This window comes from Suncus etruscus, chromosome 5 (genome assembly GCF_024139225.1).
Source record: "Suncus etruscus isolate mSunEtr1 chromosome 5, mSunEtr1.pri.cur, whole genome shotgun sequence".
Classification (NCBI taxonomy): domain Eukaryota; kingdom Metazoa; phylum Chordata; class Mammalia; order Eulipotyphla; family Soricidae; genus Suncus; species Suncus etruscus.
The window spans coordinates 123,998,961-124,024,011 of record NC_064852.1 but is presented as its reverse complement, the minus strand read 5'-3'; the positions used below and the strand labels follow the sequence as shown (position 1 = coordinate 124,024,011).

The 25,051-nt window shown below is 36.3% G+C and overlaps 1 protein-coding gene and 1 pseudogene across 2 annotated transcripts in view; both read left to right on the top strand.

The window, feature by feature from the left end:
* The window catches only part of SLC39A10 (solute carrier family 39 member 10), a 114,507-nt gene that overhangs the window by 67,969 nt on the left and 21,487 nt on the right, over positions 1–25,051 (top strand). For both annotated transcript variants that reach the window (XM_049773186.1, XM_049773185.1), the window contains exons 2-5: positions 3,239–4,266; positions 7,016–7,223; positions 17,088–17,257; positions 19,060–19,248. In XM_049773186.1, the coding sequence (XP_049629143.1) occupies positions 3,250–4,266; positions 7,016–7,223; positions 17,088–17,257; positions 19,060–19,248 (1,584 nt within the window). In that variant the 5' untranslated portion in view covers positions 3,239–3,249. The remainder of the gene's footprint in view (positions 1–3,238; positions 4,267–7,015; positions 7,224–17,087; positions 17,258–19,059; positions 19,249–25,051) is intronic.
* On the top strand, positions 23,014–23,132 carry LOC126010299 (uncharacterized; annotated as a pseudogene).

Below are 25,051 nucleotides of genomic sequence, written 5' to 3'. Positions count from 1 at the left end.
ACATTCCCCACACTACTCTGCTGTCTATCAGTCACTTTGATTAATTGCTAGTAGAGATTATATAATTTTTTCAAAACTATATAAAGTACAACAAACATAACTTATCATTCTAGCATTACTTCTGACCCCCCTCCTTTTTTTAGTTGTTAAAGGTGCCTGCTCCCTCTCCTCTCCCTTTAAAGGGCCACTTTCCAGAATGTAGCCATCCTCATGTTGAATGTTCCTTCAGTTACACATTTATAACCAATATGACTTGACTTAATCTACATTATGCTTTCTTCTACTGATGGGCATTTATGGTTGTGGCTAGCACTAAAGTCTCCATAAGCAACTGCTAGTCCTTATTTGCTTTTTTTTTTTCTCATTACTGATCTTCATGTTCTGTGAGTACTTCACCTTCTAGTATCTGTTGAGAAAATGGCTTTTTTCTCCCAGTTCGAATGTGATTGGGAATTTCTTCCCCATTTAGTGATTGCTTTACCTAGTTCCTGGTGATAGTCTTATCAAAGCTTTGTATAGGGAAATCTTAAGAGGAACTTCTGGGAAAGGCTCCCGCCCTGGTGGTGAAGAATCCAAAGGTTGAATTGCAGGCTTTGTCTGAGATGATGGAGAAGCCCAAGGAGAAAAGTGTTTGTGGCTGATAGCACTGTTGTCTGGAATCACCCATTTTTAACTTCCTTTTATGGGAATACTTAAGTCTTTTTTTTTTAAAGTAACAATTCTTTTTTATTTATATTTTGGTTTTTGGGCCACACCCGGTGTTGCTCAGGGGTTACTAAGGTTACTCCTGGCTATGCGTTCAGAAATCAGTCCTGGCTTGGGGGACCTTATGGGACGTCAGGGGATTGAATGCCATCTGTCCTAGGTCAGCCTCATGCAAGGCAAACACCTTACCTCTGTACCACTGCTTCAGCCCCTGTTACTTCTCATTTTGTTTAATATTTTTTGCCTCTCTGCTATACCTGGTGCCTAAGTGGAATAATTGAGGGCTCTAGAATATGTCCATATTCAGCTTTCATGGATATCACATTATTTCATCAAATTATTGTCTGAGTTTGTATTTCACCCATGTAAATGCCTTATTTTTACACTGTATTAGTGTAACTTGATAACTAGATTATTAGCATTATTATACACTACTTTTATTAATCTAATATGAATCCTATATTAATTTTATACTATGATTATATTCTAATATAATAGTATCTAATATAATAGTATCATATTGCATATTTATACATTATATATCATATGTCATATATAGCATATATTCAATAATTTTTATGTATAGTATTATATTCAATATTATTGAATAGCTGTTACTATTCAAACAACTGTCTTTTAACCTTTGTACTATTTTTTATGCAGTATTGGTGTTTCTTTTCCATATTAATGTATCTGTGTTAGGTACGCTGGATACCAACCTTTATATATCATATATGTATTTATAAAATACATTCTACAGTATGGTTTGTTATAAACTATATTGATGAGTTTTTTATTATAGAGTAATATTTAAAATATTTATTAAATAAATTTGTGCTTTTGTGCCTGCACAGAAAAAATTTTGTTTTGGGGGCTACACCCAGCTGTACTCATTTATTCCTGGCTCTGCTCAGGGGACTATTTTGAGGTACAGGATCTGCTACATACACAGCAAGTAGCTTCCATGCATTTTCTCTGCAATCCCTAAAACATTTTTATCTAAATTTTGTATATTTTTTAATATTTGTTCTGCTTTTTATGCTCTTTTGAACTTTTGTATAAGATTGAAGATCAAATAAACTTTCGTATTTGTGCTTTTTTTGGTATTTGTTTCTGTACAGATATTTTCCTCAAGCATATACTGACTTGCTCAATGAGTGGATATGTTTGTTTTTAGTTTTTGACAGCTCCTGCCAAATAGTTCTTCTAAAGATGATAATCACTCCAGTAGAAAATATAAATTCTAGTTGACTCCATCTTCTTTTCAGTAACTTTCAATTTTAATTTTACGCTCACGGTCTATTTTTAATTATGTGGGTGAGGTAGTGACCAGGTTCTATTTTTTTCTTCCATGTGGAAATCTAGTTGACCAAACATCTGGGAAATGAGTTCTTTACTGTTTTCATTTTAAGCACTTTTTGGCATTAGGGAGTTCTTTCTGGGAGGGAGGCAACCGGCCGTGCTCAGGATATATTATTACTGGTTCTGTGCTCAGGGATTACTGCTGGCAGTGCTGGGGATCCAACGGGGTTGGCAACATCCATGGCAAGCTCCTTACCTCCTGTACCATCTTTCAGCCAATTTATTTCTTTGGTATATTTATCTATGTTTACACCAAGTACAACATTATATTTAACTGGTAGTATAAGTGTTTCTGTCATGTTCTTCGCTAAAATTTGACTACCTTTGTTGGCCTTCTTTAGGTTCATAAACCCAAGTAAAAACACTACTTTTCATGAAATACGTTCTGGGATTTTCAGGAATTGTGCTGGATTGATAACCCAGTCATGATGATAATATAGTCATTCCTACTTAACTTTCTCAACAGTATGAGATCTTTTTGTATAAACATTTTGCATTTACTACTGCAGCTGATACTGTTTACTTCTTGTGTATATTAATACAGTTGATTTGAGATTACTATGCTCAGTACTAAACAATTTTTATAGAATTTGTTTGAATTTTCTATATACCCAATTCTGCCATTTATGATTTTAGTATATGTTGTCACTTTGTTTCTACCTACCTTATCAGACTGATCCAAGCCAAGTCAGGGATGAGACGGTGTGAAGGATCAGTTAGAAGAAACCCACCAATTACATTAAGGGCTAGGGCCCCGCCAGGGCCAAACTTTTTATTCTTGGTTGATTCCTGTGCCAGGTTTTGCACTTGCTTTGACCTACCACTGAGCTATCTTTCAAGTCCTGGAAAGACCAATTTGTGTGTAGAGGTGGGAGTAGAGGGTAGGGGGTTGACAGGATCATAACCTTGTGAGGTCTTGTATTTAGAAGTGATCCCTGGGTGAGTTCAAGGGACCATACATGGGCCTGGAGCCAGGGCTGCAGCATGGAAGGCAAATGTTTTAATTCCACCTAGAATTATTTCTCTGGCCTCCAAAGTGTGCTTCTTAGTCTTAGTAGAAATGGTCTAAATCTTTCCTTAGCAAACCTTTACCCAACTGCTTGAGAATTTAGGGTCTTTGGATACATCTACATGTAAACTAATAGCTATTTCTCTATTTAAACCCCTTTAGGAAAAGTAGAAATGAAGGTACATATGCACACAAAATTTTGCCTCATCTGTTTGCTGACTTTTATTTTCCACCATTGCAACCATTGCCATGAAGGACATGACCATGGCTCCGAGGACCATCACCGGCACCATTACGGAGTAACAGAATCAGAATCCAGCAAACTTCCAGTGCCGGATCCTGAAAATGAAAAAAAATACTATATCGAAAAACTTTTTGACCGTTACGGTGAAAATGGAAGGTTGTCCTTTTTTGGTCTGGAGAAACTTTTAACAAACTTGGGCCTTGGCGAGCTCAAAGTAGTTGAGATTAATCATGAAGATCTTGGCCACGATCATGTGTCTCACTTAGATATTTTGGCAGTTCAAGAGGGGAAGCATTTTCACTCACACACCCACCAGCATTCCCATCATCACTTAAATTCAGAAAATCAAACTGTGACCAGCGTATCAACGAAAAGGAACCATAAGTGTGATTTAGAGAAAGAGACAGTAGACGTGTCTGTCAAATCTGAGGACAAACACCTGCATGACCGCAGTCACCGGCCATGCCGTCACCACTGTAATCATCACCACCTTGACCATAACACTACTCGTCACCTGCCCAATGATTCCAGTGCCCAGAGTGAACGCGGAGAGCCGAGCCATGGACCTTCCACAGAGACCAATAAAACACAGGAGCAGTTGGACAGTAAAGTACCCAAGGAAAAGAAGAGGGAGAGGAAGAGGAAGAAAATTCACGAAAATTCTGAGGTCATCACACCAGGTTTCCCTACTAACAGCGGTCAGGGTGCCCGGTCTGAACATAACCGGGTCCACAAGCCCGATCGGGTCCATAGCACAGGCCATTCTCATGGACACCTGCCAGAACACAGTGGCCATGATCCTGGCCATGAGCACCAGGCTTTTGATCCTGCTCATGAAGGTGAACAACGACACACTAGGAAGCGGGAAGCGCCACATAACAAAAAAAGTGCAATTTATTCAGCTGCTAGTCACAAAGATCATAATGAAGATGACCGTCAGCATGAGGTAAGCAGAGGGAGATTGGCTCTAGAATGCTCGATTTGGGAAAGCATTTCAGTCATTGAGAAAAGTGACCTTGGAATAATACCTTATTCAAACTGAGTTACTAGGTAATGTTCTTGAACAAAGCTATGTTATGTAATTAAGATTAGATTTTTGATTTCTAGCAAATCAAAATGATTTCTTAAATTTTGGCTCCCTAAACCTTAATGTTCAGTGGCTTGAAGGATCATAATAACACCACACTTTTGATAAGTTAGTTTTCTTTTTTTTTTTTTTTGTTTTTGTTTTTGTTGTTTTTTGTGTCACACCTGGCAGCTCTCAGGGGTTACTCCTGGCTCTATGCTCAGAAATCACTCTTGGCAGACTCGGGGACTATATGGGATGCCGGGATTCGAACCACTGTCTTTCTGCATGCAAGGCAAATGCCTTACCTCCATGCTATTTCTCCGGCCCCCGTAAGTTAGTTTTCATGTTGTTACTGTTACCTAGTTTTTAGGTATTTGAAAATTGTAGGGTTTTTTTTTGGGGGGGGGAGCAAATACCCAGTGGTACTCAGGGGTTGGTTACTCCTGGTTCTGCTCTCAGAAATTCCCCCTGGCAGGCACTGGGGATCCATATGGGATGCCAGTATTTGAATGTTGGTCCTTGATCGGCTGCGTGCAAGGCAGACGCCCCTACCACTCTGCTATCTTTCCAGCCCTAAAAATTATAGTTTTATTGAAATATTTTTTATTTGTCTCCAAAGTCAGAATTTTTCTACATGTAATAAACTTGTCTCCCTTACCCCTGCCACTTTATGATAGTGCCCACTTGCTCATGATATTATCCTTTTGTGCCTACCATAGATTTGGGATGAATGCATCAGGATATAATAGGTAATGCTTATAGTAAAAGAATGGTTGCATTTTTTTCCTAAATTTTCGTGTTCTTTCATAGTTATATTGTGTTTGATTTCTTTCTTAAAACAATTTACCTTAAATATATACGGTTCATTTAAAGTTATGTAAACAAATTTTGTTTAATTTTTCAGTCATGCTAAAGTTTAGAAAACTTTGAATCTGTGTATACATGTGACACATGTGCACTTGTACATATTGCATACATCACATTGCATGTCACTTGCCATAGATGTATGTGTATATATGTATAGATGAAGTGGTACTCTCTAATGTGAAAAATAACTTCACCCTCTGCTTTTGTTCTCCCATTATTTTTTAAGAATGCTTTTCATTTTAGTATATGACTTTGTGTTTCTTGCCCAGGTAAATTTGTTGGACTTTTAACAGTTAAAAATACTGATTTTAAAATATATTCTTTAGTTTAACATTTAAATTCTTTATATACATTGAAAGGAATACCTTAATTTATTTGTATCTGTAGTAACGTTCATTGATTAAAAAGTAGACATTCTCATTGGTTGTTGGTTTTTGTTTTGTTTTATTTTTTTGGTTTTTGGGCCACACCCGGCGGCACTCAGGGGTTACTCCTGGCTGTGCACCCAGAAATCACTCCTAGCCGGCTTGGGGGACCATATGGGATGTTGGAGATTGAACCCAGGCCTGTCCTGGATTGGCCACGTACAAGGCAAATGCCCTACGACTGCTCAGGCCCCAACAATCTCATTGTTTAGATTGGACTTTTAGAGTACACATCATCAGACTTGTTATTTTGTCTGTGTGGGTTTAATGCATACTGGAAATTTTCTTTTTTTTTATAGTCTTTTTTTTGGGGGGTTGGGGGGGCCACACCCGTTGGTACTCAGGGGTTACTCCTGGCCACGCGCTCAGAAATCGCCCCTAGCTTGGGGGGACCATATGGGACACCTGGGGATTGAACCGCAGTCCGTTCCTTGGCTAGCACTTGCAAGGCAGACACCTTACCTCCAGCGCCACCTCGTTGGCCCCATGGAAATTTTCTCAATGTTTATTGTAATGGTGTATGTATGCAGTGAATAGGGTTCTGCCACATATTAGATATAAGAAGAATGATTTTTTTGTTTCAGGTTTAATTTTGTTTTTGTTTCTCTGTCATAATATAATGAGCTAGTAAGTCAATAGGCGTGAATGTAGTCAGAATGAATATGTTAAAGGAGGCATATCATCTTTGCTTTAATTTTAGATACTTATTTTACTATATGTTAGACTTAGCATTGTTGCTTTTTGTTTGTTTGTTTTTTGCTTTGCTTTCTACTTCCTATGTTGGTGCATTGTGCTACAATGTGTGTTGGTTAAGCCACGGACAAGTATGAACCACTGGTGGTATGCACCTGCCTTACTGTGTTAAAATACCAGGAAAACTGTCCTTTCCATCTTTTGACTTTTAGCATTCCTCAATATAATATTCCATAAGACTACTGGAGTCAGTGAAGATGTCTATATTGTAAGAGAAAGTTATTGAAGTACTCCTTTACAGATTCTAAATATGTTTCATAAATAATAATTTTGAGTCATTGATGATTGCACTTTGACTAAGGAATTTTTCTTTTTTCTCACCATAAGAATTTTGGGAACATAGTTGTCAATCATTCCTGTTGATGACAGGAAATCATTATCTTTCATATAGCAGTAGAAAAATGCTTAAAATCCACACATTGTATTGGAGAATGATTTTTGATGTATTTTAATTTTTATCAACAAAAACTTTATTTGTCATCGATATTTATACATTACATATTCTAAGATGTTTCAATTATATAGTAATTATTTTTCTGTATACTTTTAAAGCACTCTTTCACATTTTTATTTCTTTGCAGTGTTTGAACGTCACCCAGTTGCTAAAATACTATGGACACGGTGCCAATGCACCAATCTCCCCTGATTTGTTCACATGCCTTTGCCCTGCTTTATTATATCAGATTGACAGCAGACTTTGTATTGAGCATTTTGATAAGCTCTTAGTTGAAGACATTAATAAAGATAAAAGCTTGGTTCCTGAAGAAAAGGGAAATATAGGGGCATCAGGTAAGAAAAAAAATTTTTTTCTCCTAAAGTAGCCTTTATACTTCTCAGTGTTCTTGAGTTAAAAGAGTTAATTTGGAAGAAGAGGGTCGGTGGAGAGGAGGCTGGAGGCGATGGTGAGGGTTGGCCATACCTGGCAATGTTCATGTGCTGTTCCCAGCTCCATTCTGGAGAGTGACTCCAGATTGTGCTCAGGGACTGTAGGTGGTACTGGTGATTTGAAAACAGGATTGTAGTCACAGCAATCTACCTGGCCAGCATCTTACCCTCTGCACTCTGTCTCCAGCCCTAAGAAAGGAAATCTTAATTGTCATTTTTCTGTTTACTTTTATTATATTTATTTTAGTGACATTTTGGAGGGGGCGGGTTGTGGCCATACCTTACTGTGGTTAGGAATTGTTCCTGGAGGACAGTATATGCTGGGCTTTGAACTGGGGTCAGCTGCCTGCATGTCAGGCCAGCACTAATCCTGTACTAGCTCTCCCACCACAATATATGGTTTATATTGTAAGTATTTATAAATGATTGGGGATATGTGTTTGTTAGAAAAATGGATTCTTCTTGATGGACAAATGTGATTAATAGTATTCACCTAATTAAAGTTCCTTGGTGCTTAAATGACCATATCAAAGTTGAGGGTGTCTGGGGAAAAAGCAGATAATTCAGTTTTCAGGAAACAAATGGGAGCTAGTGTGAATGGTAAACTCTAGGTCTCAGAAATGCTAGTGCTTTATCACAGATGCTGCTAGAGAATGTAATTTTTCGTCGAAGGTAAACCAAAACTCTTGAAAAATCTTCCTAGGCTGTTTTGTCATTATTTCCAATGGACTAAATAACTCCACCTTGATGTTGACTAGTACTTTCTGCCTATTAATTTTCAATACTATTACCCTGCACAAAATTTGTAACTTTCACTGAATTCTATTATTAATAGTTTATTCTTTTGATTAATTCTGAACACTTTACATTTCCTCTCCACCTTATATAATCAATCTTTAAGTCCATTGGATTCTTTTCATCCCCCAACCCATTTCTCTCTTCATTTCTTTTTCCTATGTGATTTGATGCAAGGCAAAGGCCTTGTGCTGAGCTACATGTTCAGTCCTTTGAGTTTTCATTTAAGTTTTATCCACTCTGCGTTGAATTGTTGAAATAGCTTTATAACTTTCTGTTTGTTCTTTTGTTCTATAGTTTATCCCCAGTTGTTATCATTAAGATTTATTTTTCTAAACTGAAAATTAGTTTCTCTGATACCTTTGTCTTAATAGTGATAGGCTATATATTTGGGCACAATCAGCCATGCACTTCTCTGTGTACAGGACTTATTCCTCATGGGACTGCAAGGACTTTGTGTAGTAATGGGAATTTGTTCCCAGTACTCATGAACTTGATCATGAGCTCTTGTCCACTCAACTATTGCTCTAGCCCCAACACATTATATTTTAATTTTATTTATTACTAGGCATATTGTAGACATTGTTGTAGACTCAATTCACTCATTCCACACAGTAGTCCTAAGGGTAGAAAATATTGTCTTAATAACTCTCCCAAGGTTTCATAAGCAAGTAAGTGATGGTGCTAGGATTCAATCATTTTAGTCACTTTGCTATCCTTGTTAAGTGTATTGTGAGGTTCTTTTACCACTAAAATTTGATTATATATATATATATATATATTTTTTTTTTTTTTTTGGTTTTTGGGCCACACCCGGCAGTGCTCAGGAGTTACTCCTGGCTGTCTGCTCAGAAATTGCTCCTGGCAGGCATGGGGGACCATATGGGACACCGGGATTCGAACCAACCACCTTTGGTCCTGCCTGAATCGGCTGCTTGCAAGGCAAACACCGCTGTGCTATCTCTCCGGGCCCTGATCATAATTTTTTAATTATATGACAACTATTATAGAATTCTTGTTTTTACAGTAGTTGAGGCATAGAACAGTGTAGTGATATGCTCATAATTCCCAAACCTAATAAATAACAGAGCTAATCAACCTTGAGTTTTTGTTTGATGAATCTCTGGACAGTGATGATTAAAGTTAATCAATTGATCTGAGTATGAATTTAAATGGAATTGAAGGAAGGTGAGCCTGAAACGGCAAAATTTTTAAAAAATGTCAAAATATGGAAATAAGGTCAAATTTCTATTTTACGTGTGTTGAAGAATATCACATTTCTTGGGACTGGGGCAGTAGTAAAAGGGGTGGGGCACTTGCCTTGCATGTGGCTAACCTAGATTTGATCCCCGGTACACCCTATGGTTCCAAGCCCACCAGGAATGACTCCAAAGCCATCTATCACATTTCACTGTTTTAAGGGGTCTGTTTCCTTTAAGGGAATGGTATGTTCCTTAGGGCTTAAAAGAGCACAAATAAAGGGAAACATTTTTTGTTTGTTTTGTTTTGTGTTCAGGGATTATTTCTGGCTCTGTCTGTGCTCAGGATCAGTCTTGGTGGACTGGTGGGGCGGGAGAATCATATTGGATGTCAGATTGACCTTGAGTCAGCAGCATGCAAGGCAAACACCCTCCCCACTGTACTGCTACTGCTGCCCAAGAAGGCCACACTTCTTAATAGAGAATTGAAGTTTCCTAGGTAGCTAACATTTCTATTCTTGATCAATTTTTTCAACTCAGAAAGACTAGAAGAACTAAGTAAGTAACCTCTATTTATTGAACTTGATGTGCACTAAACACTTTTCATAAGGATATTCAGTGTGCTAACTTCATGTGCTAGGCACTTTTATTTACTCTGTTTGCTGAGGAATTGAGACTTGGAGACATACAATGACTAATCCAGGTCACAGAGCTGCCAGGTAGCGGCAGAACTGTGCTATGGACCAAAGCAGTGTTCTTGGGAAACTTAGAACTGTAACCAGCACACTACTTTTATGGCATGTTCTACTGCCTCCCACTTCAAAACTTTTTAAAAAATTTAAACAGAGGGGGCCGGAGAGATAGCATGGAGGTAAAGCGTTTGTCTTGCATGCAGAAGGTCAGTGGTTCAAATCCCGGCATCCCATATGGTCCCGTCAGCCTGCCAGGAGTGATTTCTGAGCGTAGAGCCAGGAGTAACCCCTGAGTGCTGCTGGGTGTGACCCCAAAACAAAACAAAAAATTTAAACAGAAGTAAGTTTATTTTTATTGAAGTAATATTAGTTTATACTATGTTTTAGATGCACAACATTATAAATTAACATGTATGTCATCATTTTATGTCATCATAAAAAGTCTAGCTTTTGTTTTGGACGTACTGTTGACCACTTTTACCCCATTTAGCGGCTCTTCCCTGTTTATGTAACTGCTCTGTTATTTTGCTCCTGTAGTCTCTATAATCTAAGAAGTTGCTTTTGTTTTGCTTGTTAATTATTAGCTTTGTTTATCTCCCATGCATTTACAGAGTGTGAAAGGTTCTTAGGTTGCACTATTAGAATATAAATGAAGGAGAAAGAGGAATTGTTTTTAGTAGCATTTTGATCACACAGACAGATAGGTTAAATGGTAGTGGGAAAATTTGGTATGAATATTGCTGTAAATATAAATTAGTTAAAAACCAAATGAGTAGTCTATGTACAAGGCCAGAGAGATAGAACAGAGGGTAGGGTGCTTGCCTTGCACGCAGTTGACTTGGGTTTGATATCCGGCATCCCTTGTGGTCTCCTGAGAACCTCCAAAAGTAATTCCAGAGTGTAGAGCAAGGAATAATCTCTGAGCATCGCTGGGTGTGGCCTCCAACACAGGGGGCTATAAAGGCTTATGTAGGCAAGCTTTGGCAGATGAGAGCCCCTAGTGTAGACTTGAATTCTGTTCTTTGGTGGAAGGACTCTGTTCCCCTTCCTGGCTCCATGCTTGCTGTACTCTGTGGATGAGCAAACACCTTTACTCACCATCTCTTTGAAGTGCTTTTAATTCTTACTGTGCTAAGAGAAAAGGGGAAGCTAGGTTTGTGATTATAGTATTAAAATCCATTTGTTCTTAATGGAGATAAAATGTAGACTGACAAACAAGTTGCATCTGGAGTAGAAATTGATAGCTTTCTTTTTATTTGTAAGTCTTCTGAAAAGTTCTTTTCACATTATCTGTGGATTATGATGTTGCTTCCTGTGTTGTATATATCCACATAACTATTGTAACAAATCTTTTGATAGATGTTTAACTATAGAAATACTCAAAATTCAAGTTGATGCCATCTGAAAAACAACTAGATTACTAATAGTGACTATTGATTAGTTGCAGGTGGTTATTAGCATTGCTAGAAACGAGACAAATTAATTATGTACTGATAGATGTTAATAATTGTTAGAGAATGTCCTACTAGTAATTATTTTTAATGACTGTTGCACCATTAAGAAGGGTAAGTTGTTGTGTATAAATCTACCATAGTGGTGCAACTACTACCTCATTAACTGTTCAAAGACTGCTGTAAACCAAATATGCTATATACTGTGTAGGGGAGAAATCGTTTGTTTCAGGAGATTGGCTCATTTAGTCCGAGAGTTGACCCTTGCTTAATTACCAAGAGAGGCTGTGAATGGGCCGCTAAGCATTTTCTGCCAATTAAAATGCTGAAACAGTGTAGAAAACTGCCATCTTGCACATGCTTTGAACCAAGTTAATTAGAAAGTTTCTACAGTTGAGCGCTTCTTTGTAAAAGAATGCATTTTCTCTCTAGATAATGAGAAAGGGAGTTGGTGAATAACTAAGCTTGAAGACCTTTAACATTTTAAGTGACCTAATTTGCAAAATAAGTGAAGCTTGTTTCAAACAGTTTTTTTGTTTTGTTTTGTTTTAACATTACATATGGTATTTGGGGGACAAATAAAGAAATCAGTTTGCTAGTTCTTGCTATTAGCTTGCATACTGTTATTTCAGAATAAGTCTTATAAAATTGCCTTTTATTGTTAGTGTTTCTTTATATAAAACAAATTGTGGTTGGAAAAGCACAGTGATTTGGATAGAAATAAAAAAAATGTGTTACTGGAATTGCCTATTTTTGAAAACATTACCTTGGAAATAATAATAGTGCTTATAGAAAACTCAAATGTGAATCATACTAATTTTAAAATAAGTATATAGCACAGGAAAGTATTCAAGCACAGTAAGTTTAAAGCAACTTTACTTCTCCGGTTGAAAGGTCTGTAATTTTCTTTGAAAGAATTTTTAGAAGAAAAACTTAAAACTTTGATGTTACAAAGACAAGTTATTGTAAAAATCTGAGTAGTTCATCAGCAAAAGAAAACAAGTATGTATAACAATATGCACTAATCCTTTGAGAATTGCGAATAGTGGGTCTCTTGAGTCTCATGAGTTGTCATGAGTAGTTACACTCTCAAAAAAAAAAAAGAAAAAGAAAAAAACTGTTTTGTGGCCACACAGTGCCACACTCCGGGCTTAATCCTGGCTCTGCATTCAGGGTTTGCTTCTGGGCAGATTAAGGGACCATGCGGTTCAGTTCTGATGGGTTGAAGCATGCAAGCATTTTATCCATCACTTCTATTTGTCTGGGCCTAGACATTTTCTAATTCATCTGAAATGAAAAAATTTTTATAGGACACATTTTAACTTGCTCATATATATACACATATATACATCTACATATTTATTTTAGTTTAGTTTTGGGATCACATCTAGTGATGCTCAGGGGTTACCACTGGCTCTGCACTCAAGGACCATTCAAGGTAAACTCAGGAACCTAATTGAATGTCAGGGATCAAACCCTGATTGCTGTGTGCAAGGAAAGCACCTTACCTGCTCTACTATTTCTGTGGCCCCTCATGTATATTTTTAGGTGACATTGTAATAAGTATGACTATGTTCTGGTAATTTTTTATAGTTAAGTGTTTATTTTGTTAGTCTACATTAATATTGTTCAAAATATTTTCCAAGATTCTGGCTTATTATAATACTTTATATATGATAAATATTAATACATTATATATAATATGTCTGGTACCTTATAATAGGTTTCATGATCAAGTAAGTTGGGAAAATGTAATATATTGTGCTTCTATTGGAGAAAGTCTGAACTCTGTGCCCCAGGAGCACATCCTGGAGAATATTTTCTATGCCCTGATGAAGCTTTTTGGTAGTGGAGGGTCATGTACATGTACATTGGTACCAGTTCTAAACTTTCAGTCAGGACTCTTGTTTTCTACCTGATGTTCTGTCTGGTTGACCTGTCTAATGATCAGAGTGATATCTTTTTTTTTTTTTATTTTTTTTTTTTTATTTTTTGGGTCACACCCGGCAGTGCTCAGGGGTGACTCTTGGCTGTCTGCTCAGAAATAGCTCCTGGCAGGCACGGGGGACCATATGGGACACCGGGATTTGAACCAACCATTTTTGGGCCTGGGTTGGCTGTTTGCAAGGCAAACACCACTGTGCTATCTCTCCGGGCCCCAGAGTGATATCTTAATGTCTCCTACTTACTGTTGTGTTATTCTTGAGTTACTTTCTCAGGTCTTTTAGCAGTTGTTATGTAGCTTTGCTCTTCCCTTTTTTGGTGCATATGTTAATAACTTTGCTGTTTTGATTACTTAAATAGTATGTAATATCTTTCCATATCTCGATTTACTTTTCTTTAACTTGAATGCAATTTTGTCAGATTAAAGTAAGGTCTCTCCTGCCTCTTGCAGTTAATCATATTCTCTAGGGTCATTTTTCAACCCTTCACTATAAGAATGTGTTTATCTGGAGAGTTCAGGTATGCCTTTTGAAAGCTGCAAAAGCTTGGATTTTTATTGCCCTGTTCGTCCACACAATTTGTGCTTATTGATAGAAGAGTTCTGACCATTGACATCTAGAAAACTTATTGCTATGAAGGAATTAATTGCCCTTTTTCAATGAGGATCTTGTTTATTTTGCTGTTTTACCATTTGACATTTGAAATTCTCAAGAGGCCATTGAGTATTACTTACAGAGCTGTTTATAGATGCAGCTATAGATGCCCTCACCTTTGTCCTAGAATGTTTTCATCACATCTGCAAACCTGAGTGATAACTTTGCAGGGTGAAGGATTCTTGGTTGAAGGATTTTTTGTACAGTACTATAAATATTTCATTACATTCTGTTCCTGTATATTTTCAGTTAAGAAATGTGACTTTTTTGATGTTTCCTCTGTATGTGCAACTTAGCTCTTTTAGGTGTATTCTCTCTGATTCTTGCCATATTTCTTGCCTGTGTCTTGATGTTATTCTGGTTGGGTTTATTTTGTTTGGCACAAGTTGGTCCTCCTGGATCAACGTTTCCATCAGTCTAGGGAATTTTATCAATTGTTACTTCTTCCACAAATATTCCTCCTTTCTCTGTTTTCTCTTCTAGAATTTCTATGATACGCAGTTTTTTTCTCTTGATATTGCCAAATTAGTATCTTAAGTTTTCAATATACTTGAAAAATTAATTGGAAATATCAGAGAACATGTTGGGTAGTTGGGTTTAGCAATAGAATAGAGAAGTTGGAGATACATACTAAAATAGAAATTTAAAATTGATCACATTTTTTATTTTGTTTTAGGCCAGTCATCTTAGAGCTGCGGAGATAGTATAGCTGGTAGGGTTCTCTCCTTACACAGCCCAGCACTATTTGATTCCCTGGCAACCCATATGTTCCCTGATCCCTAAATGCAGAGCCAGGAGTAAGTTCTGCACAGTACTTGGTGTGATCCCCACCCTGCAAACAACACTTTAAAAAAAAAGAAAAAAGTAATCTCATGCTTTTTATGTGCATTACTTTATTTAAAGACCATGTATTACATAGTTGACATGTTCTATTATAATACATGTTTTCATGTAAGTAGGAGTGAAATTATTTAAAAAAATAAAGAAAAAGATAAACACAGTCACTGTGTCTGCACCTGCACCTTGCCAGCTCTATAGGCTCATTTTGTTCTTGAAAGAGCTGTAAACCAAGCCATGAAAAATCATGGGTATACCAGCCATATAGCTGAAAGTTGGCAATCTCAGGAGGAGAAGGCAGGCCAAGTTTTACTCTGATGAAGCCACGCCTGCTGCATCCACAGTTGTCACTTTGCCGATGGTCCTGCTTCACCATTCCTCTATGTCTTTCTGCAGAGACACCAAATGAACCAAAACTCTAGGTTTTGGGGCTGGTAACAGCAGCATTTTTGGGGACTGAGTACAAGCACCCTCCACCCCACCTTCTTTTACTTCTGGAAGACCTTGCAGCCAAAAATATGTTCCACAAAAGCCTCAATATCAGCTGTAGTGCTTGGAAAACTCCATTTTTGTTTAATACAATCGTACCTACAGGAACACACCAATTTAGATGCCAGTGTGTAGCTGAAATCATCTAATATTAATATTCAGAAACAAATGAAGTAATTGAACAGAATACTCAGCTAGTGACTTAATGACTTCATTGGAGGTGTAATAATTTTCATAAATCTGGCTTTTTTTGTTTCTTCTATTTTTTCCTTTTTATGATAATTTTGCTCTTATCTGGAAACAAATGTATTATGATCAACTATGTTAACTGTGATACATACTCTTTAAATAAAGTAAATTTTTAAAAAAAGAAAAAAGTACAGCAACAAGAAAATTATTGTATTGTATTATTATATTGTATTATTGTATCAATGAGGTCAATTAGTAATTGTTTGAAGGTTTAGTAAGCTCTTGTTGCTAGTTGATCATTCTGTTAGTTCTTTTGTTTCTGAATATTAGTTGGCTTCAGATACACATTAGTGTCTAGATAAGTGTGTTCCTACAGGGATGACAGAATTTAAAATATTTGGAGCTATCTTGTGGCCATGAATGTGGCCATGTAGTCCAGGAAGTTCAAGCACTACTGCTGATACTGTGGCTTTTGTGGGACATGGTTTTGGCTACCAGGCCTTCTGGAAGTATGAGAAAGTGGGGTGGAGAGTGCCCACACTCACTCCAAAAAGTCTTGATGATATCAGCCAAATACCAGCAAATCTCAAATTTTAGATTGGTGTCTGTGCAGAGAGCCATGGATAAGAGGTGAGGCAGGGCCATTGGAGAATCAGCGATTGTGGGTGATGGGTGCTGCTGCAGATGGGTCTTCTGCAGGACAGAGACTTGGCCCACCCTCTCCTCCTAAGATTACCATTTTTAGCTGCATGGCCAGTGTACCCATTAATTCTCACAGTTTGGTTTACAGTTCTCTCAAAAATAAATTGAGCCTGTAGAGCTGACCAGATTCAGACATGACAAGTGCTTTGGTCACACCTGAACTGATACTTATTTTCTGGTATATTAACTAATCATATTTATATCCTGTGACATTGGCAGAAAGATAAAAAGACCTAATAACATATTTCTCAGAATGTGTCATCTTACTAAATGCCACATAACTATATGGTGAAAAAAATGTTTTAAGTAGTAAATTGTACAGAAGACCAAAGTGAAAGAACAGCTGTGTGTACCTAACCTGGCCTAGAGAGTAGATAATAATGAGGGAAATAGGACTGAATTACTTTACTCTGAGGGGTTACTCCTGGTTCTAAGTTCAGAAATTGCTCCAGGCTGGCTCAGGGGAACATATGGGGTGCTGGGATTCAAACCACTGTCCCTCCTGGGTCGACTGCGTGCAAGGTAAACACCCTACCTCTGTGCTATCTCTCTAGTCCCAGGACTGAATTACCTTTTATAAAAATAAGAAATAAATCTACCATTGATAAAATATTTTGGTTTTTCAGGTGAATATATTTCCATTTGGGACTAATTTGTTAACTTTGTGTCAAAACTAGATTTACAAAGATTGTAGAATGTTAAATATTCTCTTTAAAATAATGTATTAGTCTATGACTGATTTATTTCATGCTTTTCACCCCTTGAGCTTTTAGAGTTATATTTTGACTTAATTTGACTATTAATTTCTTTCCAACAGCCTGGATTTGTGGTATCATTTCTATTACTGTCATCAGCCTGCTTTCTTTGCTTGGCGTGATCTTGGTTCCCATCATTAACCAAGGATGCTTCAAATTCCTTCTCACATTCCTTGTTGCACTGGCTGTTGGGACGATGAGTGGAGATGCCCTTCTTCATCTACTGCCCCATGTAAGACATCTTTTTAATCTTGAAAACTTTAGGAATGAAAATATTTAGTCTAAAAGTGATCCATCATTAGCTGAAGAACATGCACTTAGCATTTTATTTGCTTTCAAGGATGAAATCTTTTTCTCATTTGTACAGTTTTAATGAAGTATATTTGTGAAATAAATGGAGTAATTCTTTTACAAATAGCAACAAAAATGGTAATGTCTTGCTTTCACTGGTCACAGCGTATGCATGTATCGGATCATCAGGTATACACTGTAAATAATAATTTCATATAGCAAATATATTAAGAATGAATATAATTCTGAATTGGAATACTTTAAGATACATGAGTGTTCTTTTTTGTGCCTATATTGCATATCAAGGATTCTTTAGAATAAACTTACAGGATTCTTACAGTGCTTATGTATATAGCCAGTGTGCTACGGCATCTTTATTTGAATATAACCTGATGATTTGAGGTGTTGAACCATAGATCTTTAGACATGAAACAAACCCTTTATATTTTTACCTGGCAAGCCACTTTTTCCTTCCATTGGAAGACACTGTTCAAATAATAATATGATCATTATCTTACACAGACTTAACCTTAAATCTGTCTCATTTAGTATACTGAATCTAGTATAATTGCTTTGTTTGCAAATTATTAAAAAGTGGAATTTTGGGGTCCAGATATAAAGCGAGAGTCTGGTATTTTTTATATGCTCATCTCCCTTCAGGAATATGCTGAAGACAGAATTTTATTTGTGTGATGTATACATCCTCTCTCCTTCTGTATATTGGTGAAAAATTCAGCATAGAACAATGTATCTCCTTTTAGAAAATAATGATTAGTGAATCTTAAAACTGTGAATATGATTTTTGAGTTGATTTATTATGTGTAATTTACTTATTTCCCCTTTATTCCCACCCCACCCCACCCCTCCTTGCTTGCCCTTTCTTCCAGCCATCAGGATAGCAGCTGTCTGTTTCAGAACTGGGCCTAATATGAACAGTTAAAGTGAGAACAATGTTTAAGTGCTGTTTGACGTAAAGTTTCCTAAAAAGTCATAGTAAATAAAACTATTATCTTTTTGACGGCCTTGCCTCCTTTGAGAGGTTTAGAAATCTCTTGTTGACCACTGGCAAAATGGAGGAAAAAATATAATGAAATGTTAGAAAGAAAAGCAATATTTAAGATGGGTTTTAAACTTTTTAAGTTATCTAAAAAATATTGTGAAACTTGCTGTACATTAAAGAAATAGTCATTTATGTATGTGATGTAGAAAATCAGACATGTTTAAGTATAGTACTATCATTAATATTCCATAATGTATACAATTGTGGCATTATCTTATGACTTTTAAAAATAATTATAGAAAAGTATTATTAGTATATAATCAGTAAAAGAAAAGTTAGATTATTTACCAAAATAAATAAATGTATAAGTAAGTAGGCACAGGTGACCAGCTGTAAATTAGTTATTACTTATTTACTACATATTAAGTATTTAACTGAAATGTTCATGTCAACTTACAAAGTTCCTTTTTCTCCCTATTATCTTTCTGTTGGCTTGATTATTTTCACTCTAGTGTGTATTTAAATCTTACAGATGTCTGAGTTTATTGTCTCTGTTTCCATAAAATGTAGATTCCAGACTTCTTTTTATAATAAAAGGAAAACTACCTATATTTGAAGTGAAATAATTTGGAGAAGGGGACACTGAGTGAAAGGCATTTTATGGGAATTCTCTGAGATTATCATCTCATTTTAGAGTAGCATTTTAATTACTTGTTTAGAATGTTCCTTATTCTTATTAATAGTCTCAGGGTGGACATGATCATAGTCATCAACATGCACATGGGCATGGACATTCTCATGGACACGAATCTAAGAAGTTTTTGGAAGAATATGATGCTGTATTGAAAGGACTTGTGGCTCTGGGAGGCATTTACTTGTTATTTATCATTGAACACTGTATTCGGATGTTTAAACACTACAAACAACAGAGAGTAAGTAATTGTTTATTTTTTTCTGATCGTAAAAAACAGAAAACGAACTTTGATCAAGATATGGAAATCTATTTCAGTTCATTTGTGTTGTTATTTATCTAAATGACTTAAATAAGGATGGGAAAAATTGTTGTATGATTTATGTTTATTAGAAAAGGGCAAAAATGTAAGAGTGGACGGGAGGAAATCTCACCAGTAACCTTGGGTAATATTTTAAAATCTAGCAGGTTTTCATTGACGTAAGTTTTCGTGGAAATATTTTCGCATAACTCATTCTTTTATCTGAAATACTTGCTAATAGTAGAAGATTTTAAATTCTGAACCATTTTAGGAATAAAATAAGGTGAAGGAGATGTGATTTATTTCAGGAGTGATGAACCACTTGAGAGGTGATTATTACACTATTAGTTAAATGCCCTACTTGTCAGGGATTGACTATTTGATCTCTTATAAAAATAAGGCAACTGGCCCCGAGAAGGCGGTACACCGGATAGGGTACATCTGCCTTGGACACAGCTTATGTGAGTTCAGTCTTCACCCTTGCCTATCATCTGTCAAGCACAGCCAGGAGTGACCTCCTGAGTACAGAGTCAAGAATAAGCCCATAGCAACCTCCTGGGTCTGTTCACAAAACCAAAGTAAATAAACATATAGTTGGAGGGCAACTGACTATATATAAAATAATTATTTTAGCTTTAAGAAAATGTTAGTGATAATTTTGAATTATTTTTACAACTGTGGTAATGTCGTCCATCTCATCTCTCCTGGGCCAGCTCTCCTCCACTGCCCAGGTAAACTCAATTTGGTTATTTTAGTCCAAGGGGTTGTTATCCTTCACTATTGTCCATTCATTCTTTGCTTTGCTTCTTCATATGCCACCAATGAGTGAGATCAGTTGGCATTTGGCATTTGTCCTTTTCCCCAACACTTAACATAACACCCTCTAGTTCTTGTAGCATAAGGTAGGATTTCATCTTAGAGCTCAGTAATTTTCTTTTGTGTATATATACGATGATTTCTTTATCACTGATCTGTGGTTGTACATTTGGGTTGTTTCCAGATCTTGGCTTTTGCTACCATGAAAATGGTATGCAGGTATCTTTTTGAATTTTTCATAGTCTTGATATAGATACCAAGGAGTAGAATCACAGGGTCATCTGGTAGGTAGTTCTACTTCTAATTTATTTTGAGAAGATAGACACACTCCTCTTTTGCTTAGACATTAAATCAGAAGACAGTCTCCTGAATTTTTTGCACCTTTCCCCAGTCTCCTGAATTTTTTATTGAAAAAAATTAAGTGCAGTGTTTCTACCAGTCAGTGTGATTTTGTCCCTCTCTGTTCACATTGGTTCACACCAGATAAAGGTTTTATCTTGCCTATGCCACACTAATGTATTTGTAATCTTAACACTGATTTTTTTTAAATTTTTAATTCCTGCTACACAATTTGTACATTTGGTGAGCGAGAGTGCTCAGGAGGCCTGGGTACTACTCCCAGTGATAGCGCTTGGGTCCAGCAGAGCATTAAAAGGGCTGGTGTGAGAAGCCACAGTAAGATCTTTTTATGCAAGATCCTTGTGCCATCTTTTGGTACCTAAAGTACTAGATTTTTGAAGTTAAATGCAAATATTTTTTCAAAAATTCTCTTAGGGACAGTAGTCATTATTATGATGATGTGGGTTTTTTGTTTGTTTGCTTTTTTTGGTTTTGGGGCCACACCAGGCAGTATTCAGGGGTTATTCCTGGCTCTGCATTCAGAAATTGCTCTTGGCAGGCTTGGAGGACCTTATGGGATACCAGTAATCCATTCCCAGTCAGCGTGTGCTAGGCAAACGACCCACCACTGTGCTATCACTTTGGCCCCTATTATGATGTTTAATGCCCACTTGTGGCAAAATTTTTATTCTATTATGTATTATATTCTTGTATATGTTGTTTTGTACATAATCCTCACGACAAAATGTGGTCTTATAGTGGAGCTCTTATTTCTGGTTAGAAATTGGCTATAAACCTGACTCATTCCTCATAACTTTCAGTTGCTCTTCAATCTTTGGTCTGTAAATCTGACTTTTTTAAACACGATAGTTACAATGTGGTTTTTTTAATACTAGAATATTTTTTCAACAAATAAATTTCATGACTGAATTACAGTCATACAATGTACAACAACCTTTACGAGTGTACATATCCTGCCACCAATATCAACAGTTTTCCTCTCACCCTCCCTGATGCTGCCTTCCTTCCCATACACCCTCTACCACCTGCTTCTGAGACAGGCATTTGAATTCTCTCTCTCTCTCTCTCTCTCTCTCTCTCTCTCTCTCTCTCTCTCTCTCTCTCTCTCTCTCTGTGTCTTTCTGTGTGTGTGTCTCTCCCTCCTCCATCCCTCTCATTCCTTTCTCCCTATTCCCATCTCTTTCTTTTGACATTGTGGTTTGTACTACTGTTAATGAAGGGGTGCCATACATGCATCTGACTATTTTATATTATATTCTAAACATTTAGTTTTAATTGCCATGTTTTATTTAGGGTGTTCTGTTAAATGCCTCAAGAGAAGGACAGGTTTATCAGGATATGGTATTCCCAGTGAAGTATTATTTGATAATTGGAAGAAGGAACTGGGAAAATCAACTTAAAGAAAAGTGAGAGATCATCAGCATTGGTTTCTCAAAGCATCATGTATGTGGTTCTATGAATGAATAAAGACAAAATATATATGGTGGGGGTTTCAGTAAAGCAACAATGAGGGAAGAGAATTGAGTCAGATAGGAAGGGAGGTTATAACAGAACAATTTAAAAGAAAGATGAACTAAAATCATAGCATCAGAATTAGGAAGAAAGGTGGTGAAGATTATCTAAATGATGTAGTAAGACTTGATAACTGGGGTTGGAGCGATAGCACAGCAGTTGGACGCTGACCTAGGACGAAATGTGGTTCAATCCCCTGGCATCCCATATGGTCCCCCAAGCCAAGAGCAGTTTCTGAGTGCATAACCAGCAGTAACCCCTGAGCGTCACTGCTCAGTACAGGTGTGACCCCCACTCAAAAAAAAAGACTTGATAACTATTCGGCATAAGAAACAACAATTTGGATTTCCATTTATAGGAGTTCCTAATTTAAAATAAAATTACAGAGAATAAAATATGCTAATTAGTTGTGGCATTACCATGAGTTTTTCTTCAACTATAAGTCTATTAATACTAAAATCTCAAATATTAGTTGTAAATTATATGTATAAACTATGTATACTTTATGTGGATAATAAGTATAGTCCAAAAGAGTTTAAAATAAAGTTTTTTTAATAGTTTGTTCATAATCTCATTTAAATCTTCAGCTTACTGAAAAATTAAATATACTTATTTAAGAAAGAAAGTAGATGTAGCAGGGATTTTATTGTTTTGTTTTTCTATTTGAACCACACCCAGTAAAGTTCAGGGATTGCTCCTGGCTCGGTGCATAGGAATCACACCTGGCAGTGTTCCAGATCTATACTCCTAATGGCACTCAGAGGACCATATGGGATGCTGGGACTGCAACATCTCTTCCCACCCAACTATCATTCTGGTCCCAGATGTAGGTAGCAGTTCTCTTTGTAAGCTTAAAATTGTTGAAAGTAGAAAACTGAAGCAAACACCTTTAATGGTGGGTACTCTAAATTTGTTAAATTTCAAGATGTTTTCTTTACCTGAAGAGGAATCTGAGTAGATAAATCATAATATTTCCTTTTTGATAAGTAGAACAAGTTAGTTAAGATGTAAAATTATGTCTACAGCCATACCACCCTGAACGTGCCCGATCTTATCTGATCTCAGAAGCTAAGCAGGGTCAGGTCTGGTTAGTACTTGGATGGGAGACCTCCTGGGAATACCGGATTCTGTAGGCTTTTTAAAAAAAAAAAAAAAAAGACATGTAAAATTATAAGAGATTTCTTTATAGCAGATATTTGTTGTCTCTATAGCAGAGTCAACTAATATAGTGGAAACTTTCAGATTATAGAGTAAATAAAACATCATCCACTGATTGTTTTTAAAAATTGGAGATTTGAGGGTATTGCTTTGACAAGCTTTTAGGAAGTGGACGATTAAAACAAAGTCCTGATCGCTTCCTTTTTATTATTTAATTTCTGTCCTGCTTTACTGACTTTTGACCTGTTGGTTTACTCTTCTTTTTCTTTCTTTCTTTCTTTCTTTCTTTCTTTCTTTCTTTCTTTCTTTCTTTCTTTCTTTCTTTCTTTCTTTCTTTCTTTCTTTCTTTCTTTCTTTCTTTCTTTCTTTCTTTCTTTCTTTCTTTCTTTCTTTCTTTCTTTCTCTCTCTCTCTCTCTCTCTCTCTCTCTCTCTCTTTCTTTCTTTCTTTCTTTCTTTCTTTCTTTCTTTCTTTCTTTCTTTCTTTCTTTCTTTCTTTCTTTCCTCCCTTTAACTCATGACTACTGAATTCATTTTTAGAAGTTTTTTTATTATTTACTTTTGAACACTTCTAACTTTTTGATTTTTATTATCTATTGAGATGAACGAAGACAACCACAGAGCTTAGTGTTTATTTATATAATTCTGGAAGGAATTTTGACAGGTTCCTTTAGGCTGTTCTGGTTCACTTGACATCAGCTAGTCAGTTTTTTTGTTTGTTTTGCATTCAAATTCTGACCTACAGGAGGGCAGGGTAGGACTAAAACAAAGAATTCTTTCTTTGATATCTGAGTCTTGGTGTTCCTCCACATGGAGTCCCAGAATCTAAGCTAAACATCTTTCCTGAGCCACTAGCTTCTCTACGCATGAGCCAAAGGTTTCAGTTTAGGCCAGGACTGGCACAGTCTCACTATAGTTGCACTGTGTAGACCAAAGCAAGTGAGAAGACCAGTCAGCATCCAAGATCAAGGAGGAGATAGTTAGACTTTTAGACGTGGAAAAGAAGGAAGGAATTGAAGGGGGTGGTGCTTTAGGAGACTGGTGCCAACTCAACTCATTTAAGAAGCTTACTTAGTTAAAAGTTAATGGACTTAAAACATCTGAAGCATAGTTCCCAACTTGAGACACAGTTAATAAAAAAAATGATCTACTAGGAGCAAATGTCGCAAAATATATATTTTATCCTTATACTTTCCTACACTCTAGGCTGTTTATTCTCTTAAATGATAAGAATTAAGGTCTGGAGATCGTCCAAAGAGCTGAGTGCAGGCTTTGCAGGGAGGAGACCCCTGATTCAGCCAACATCTCCATTGTTGATGAGCATTGTCAGGTGTGGTCTAAAACCAAAAAGAAAAGAAAAATTAGTGTAGATTTTAAATAGCCTTAAATGGAAGACATGTCTTTAGCAGTTACATTGATAAAAGAACAGAGAGCAGAAAGACAGTCTATTCAGATACAAGAAAATCTAGTAAGTAAAATACAATAATTGGATTTATTTTATTGGACAAGGAAAAAAGTTATCTTTATTATAAAGCTGTTAGAAGCCAATTACTGACAAGTAATTTTCACATATACCAATTAACTGGTAAGTCACTTCATTTATTCTTCAGAAGAACATTTTTATTTCGCAAATGAGTATTTTTTGTGCTTAATAAACTTAACAGAACATCCAAATATTATAAAAAAGTAAATGCAAAAAGTAACTGTCCACAGTTAAATGTTGGAAAATGGGATTGCATTAATAACCACAATTAAATTATTGGGATGAATTTCAGTATTTTTTAATTTCCTAAGTATTTGAAATTCCTAGAATTCCTCATTCTATGAACTATGAAAGATTGCATATCTTTCACACATTTTATTTATATTGCATATGATACCATACTTTGTACTTCATTC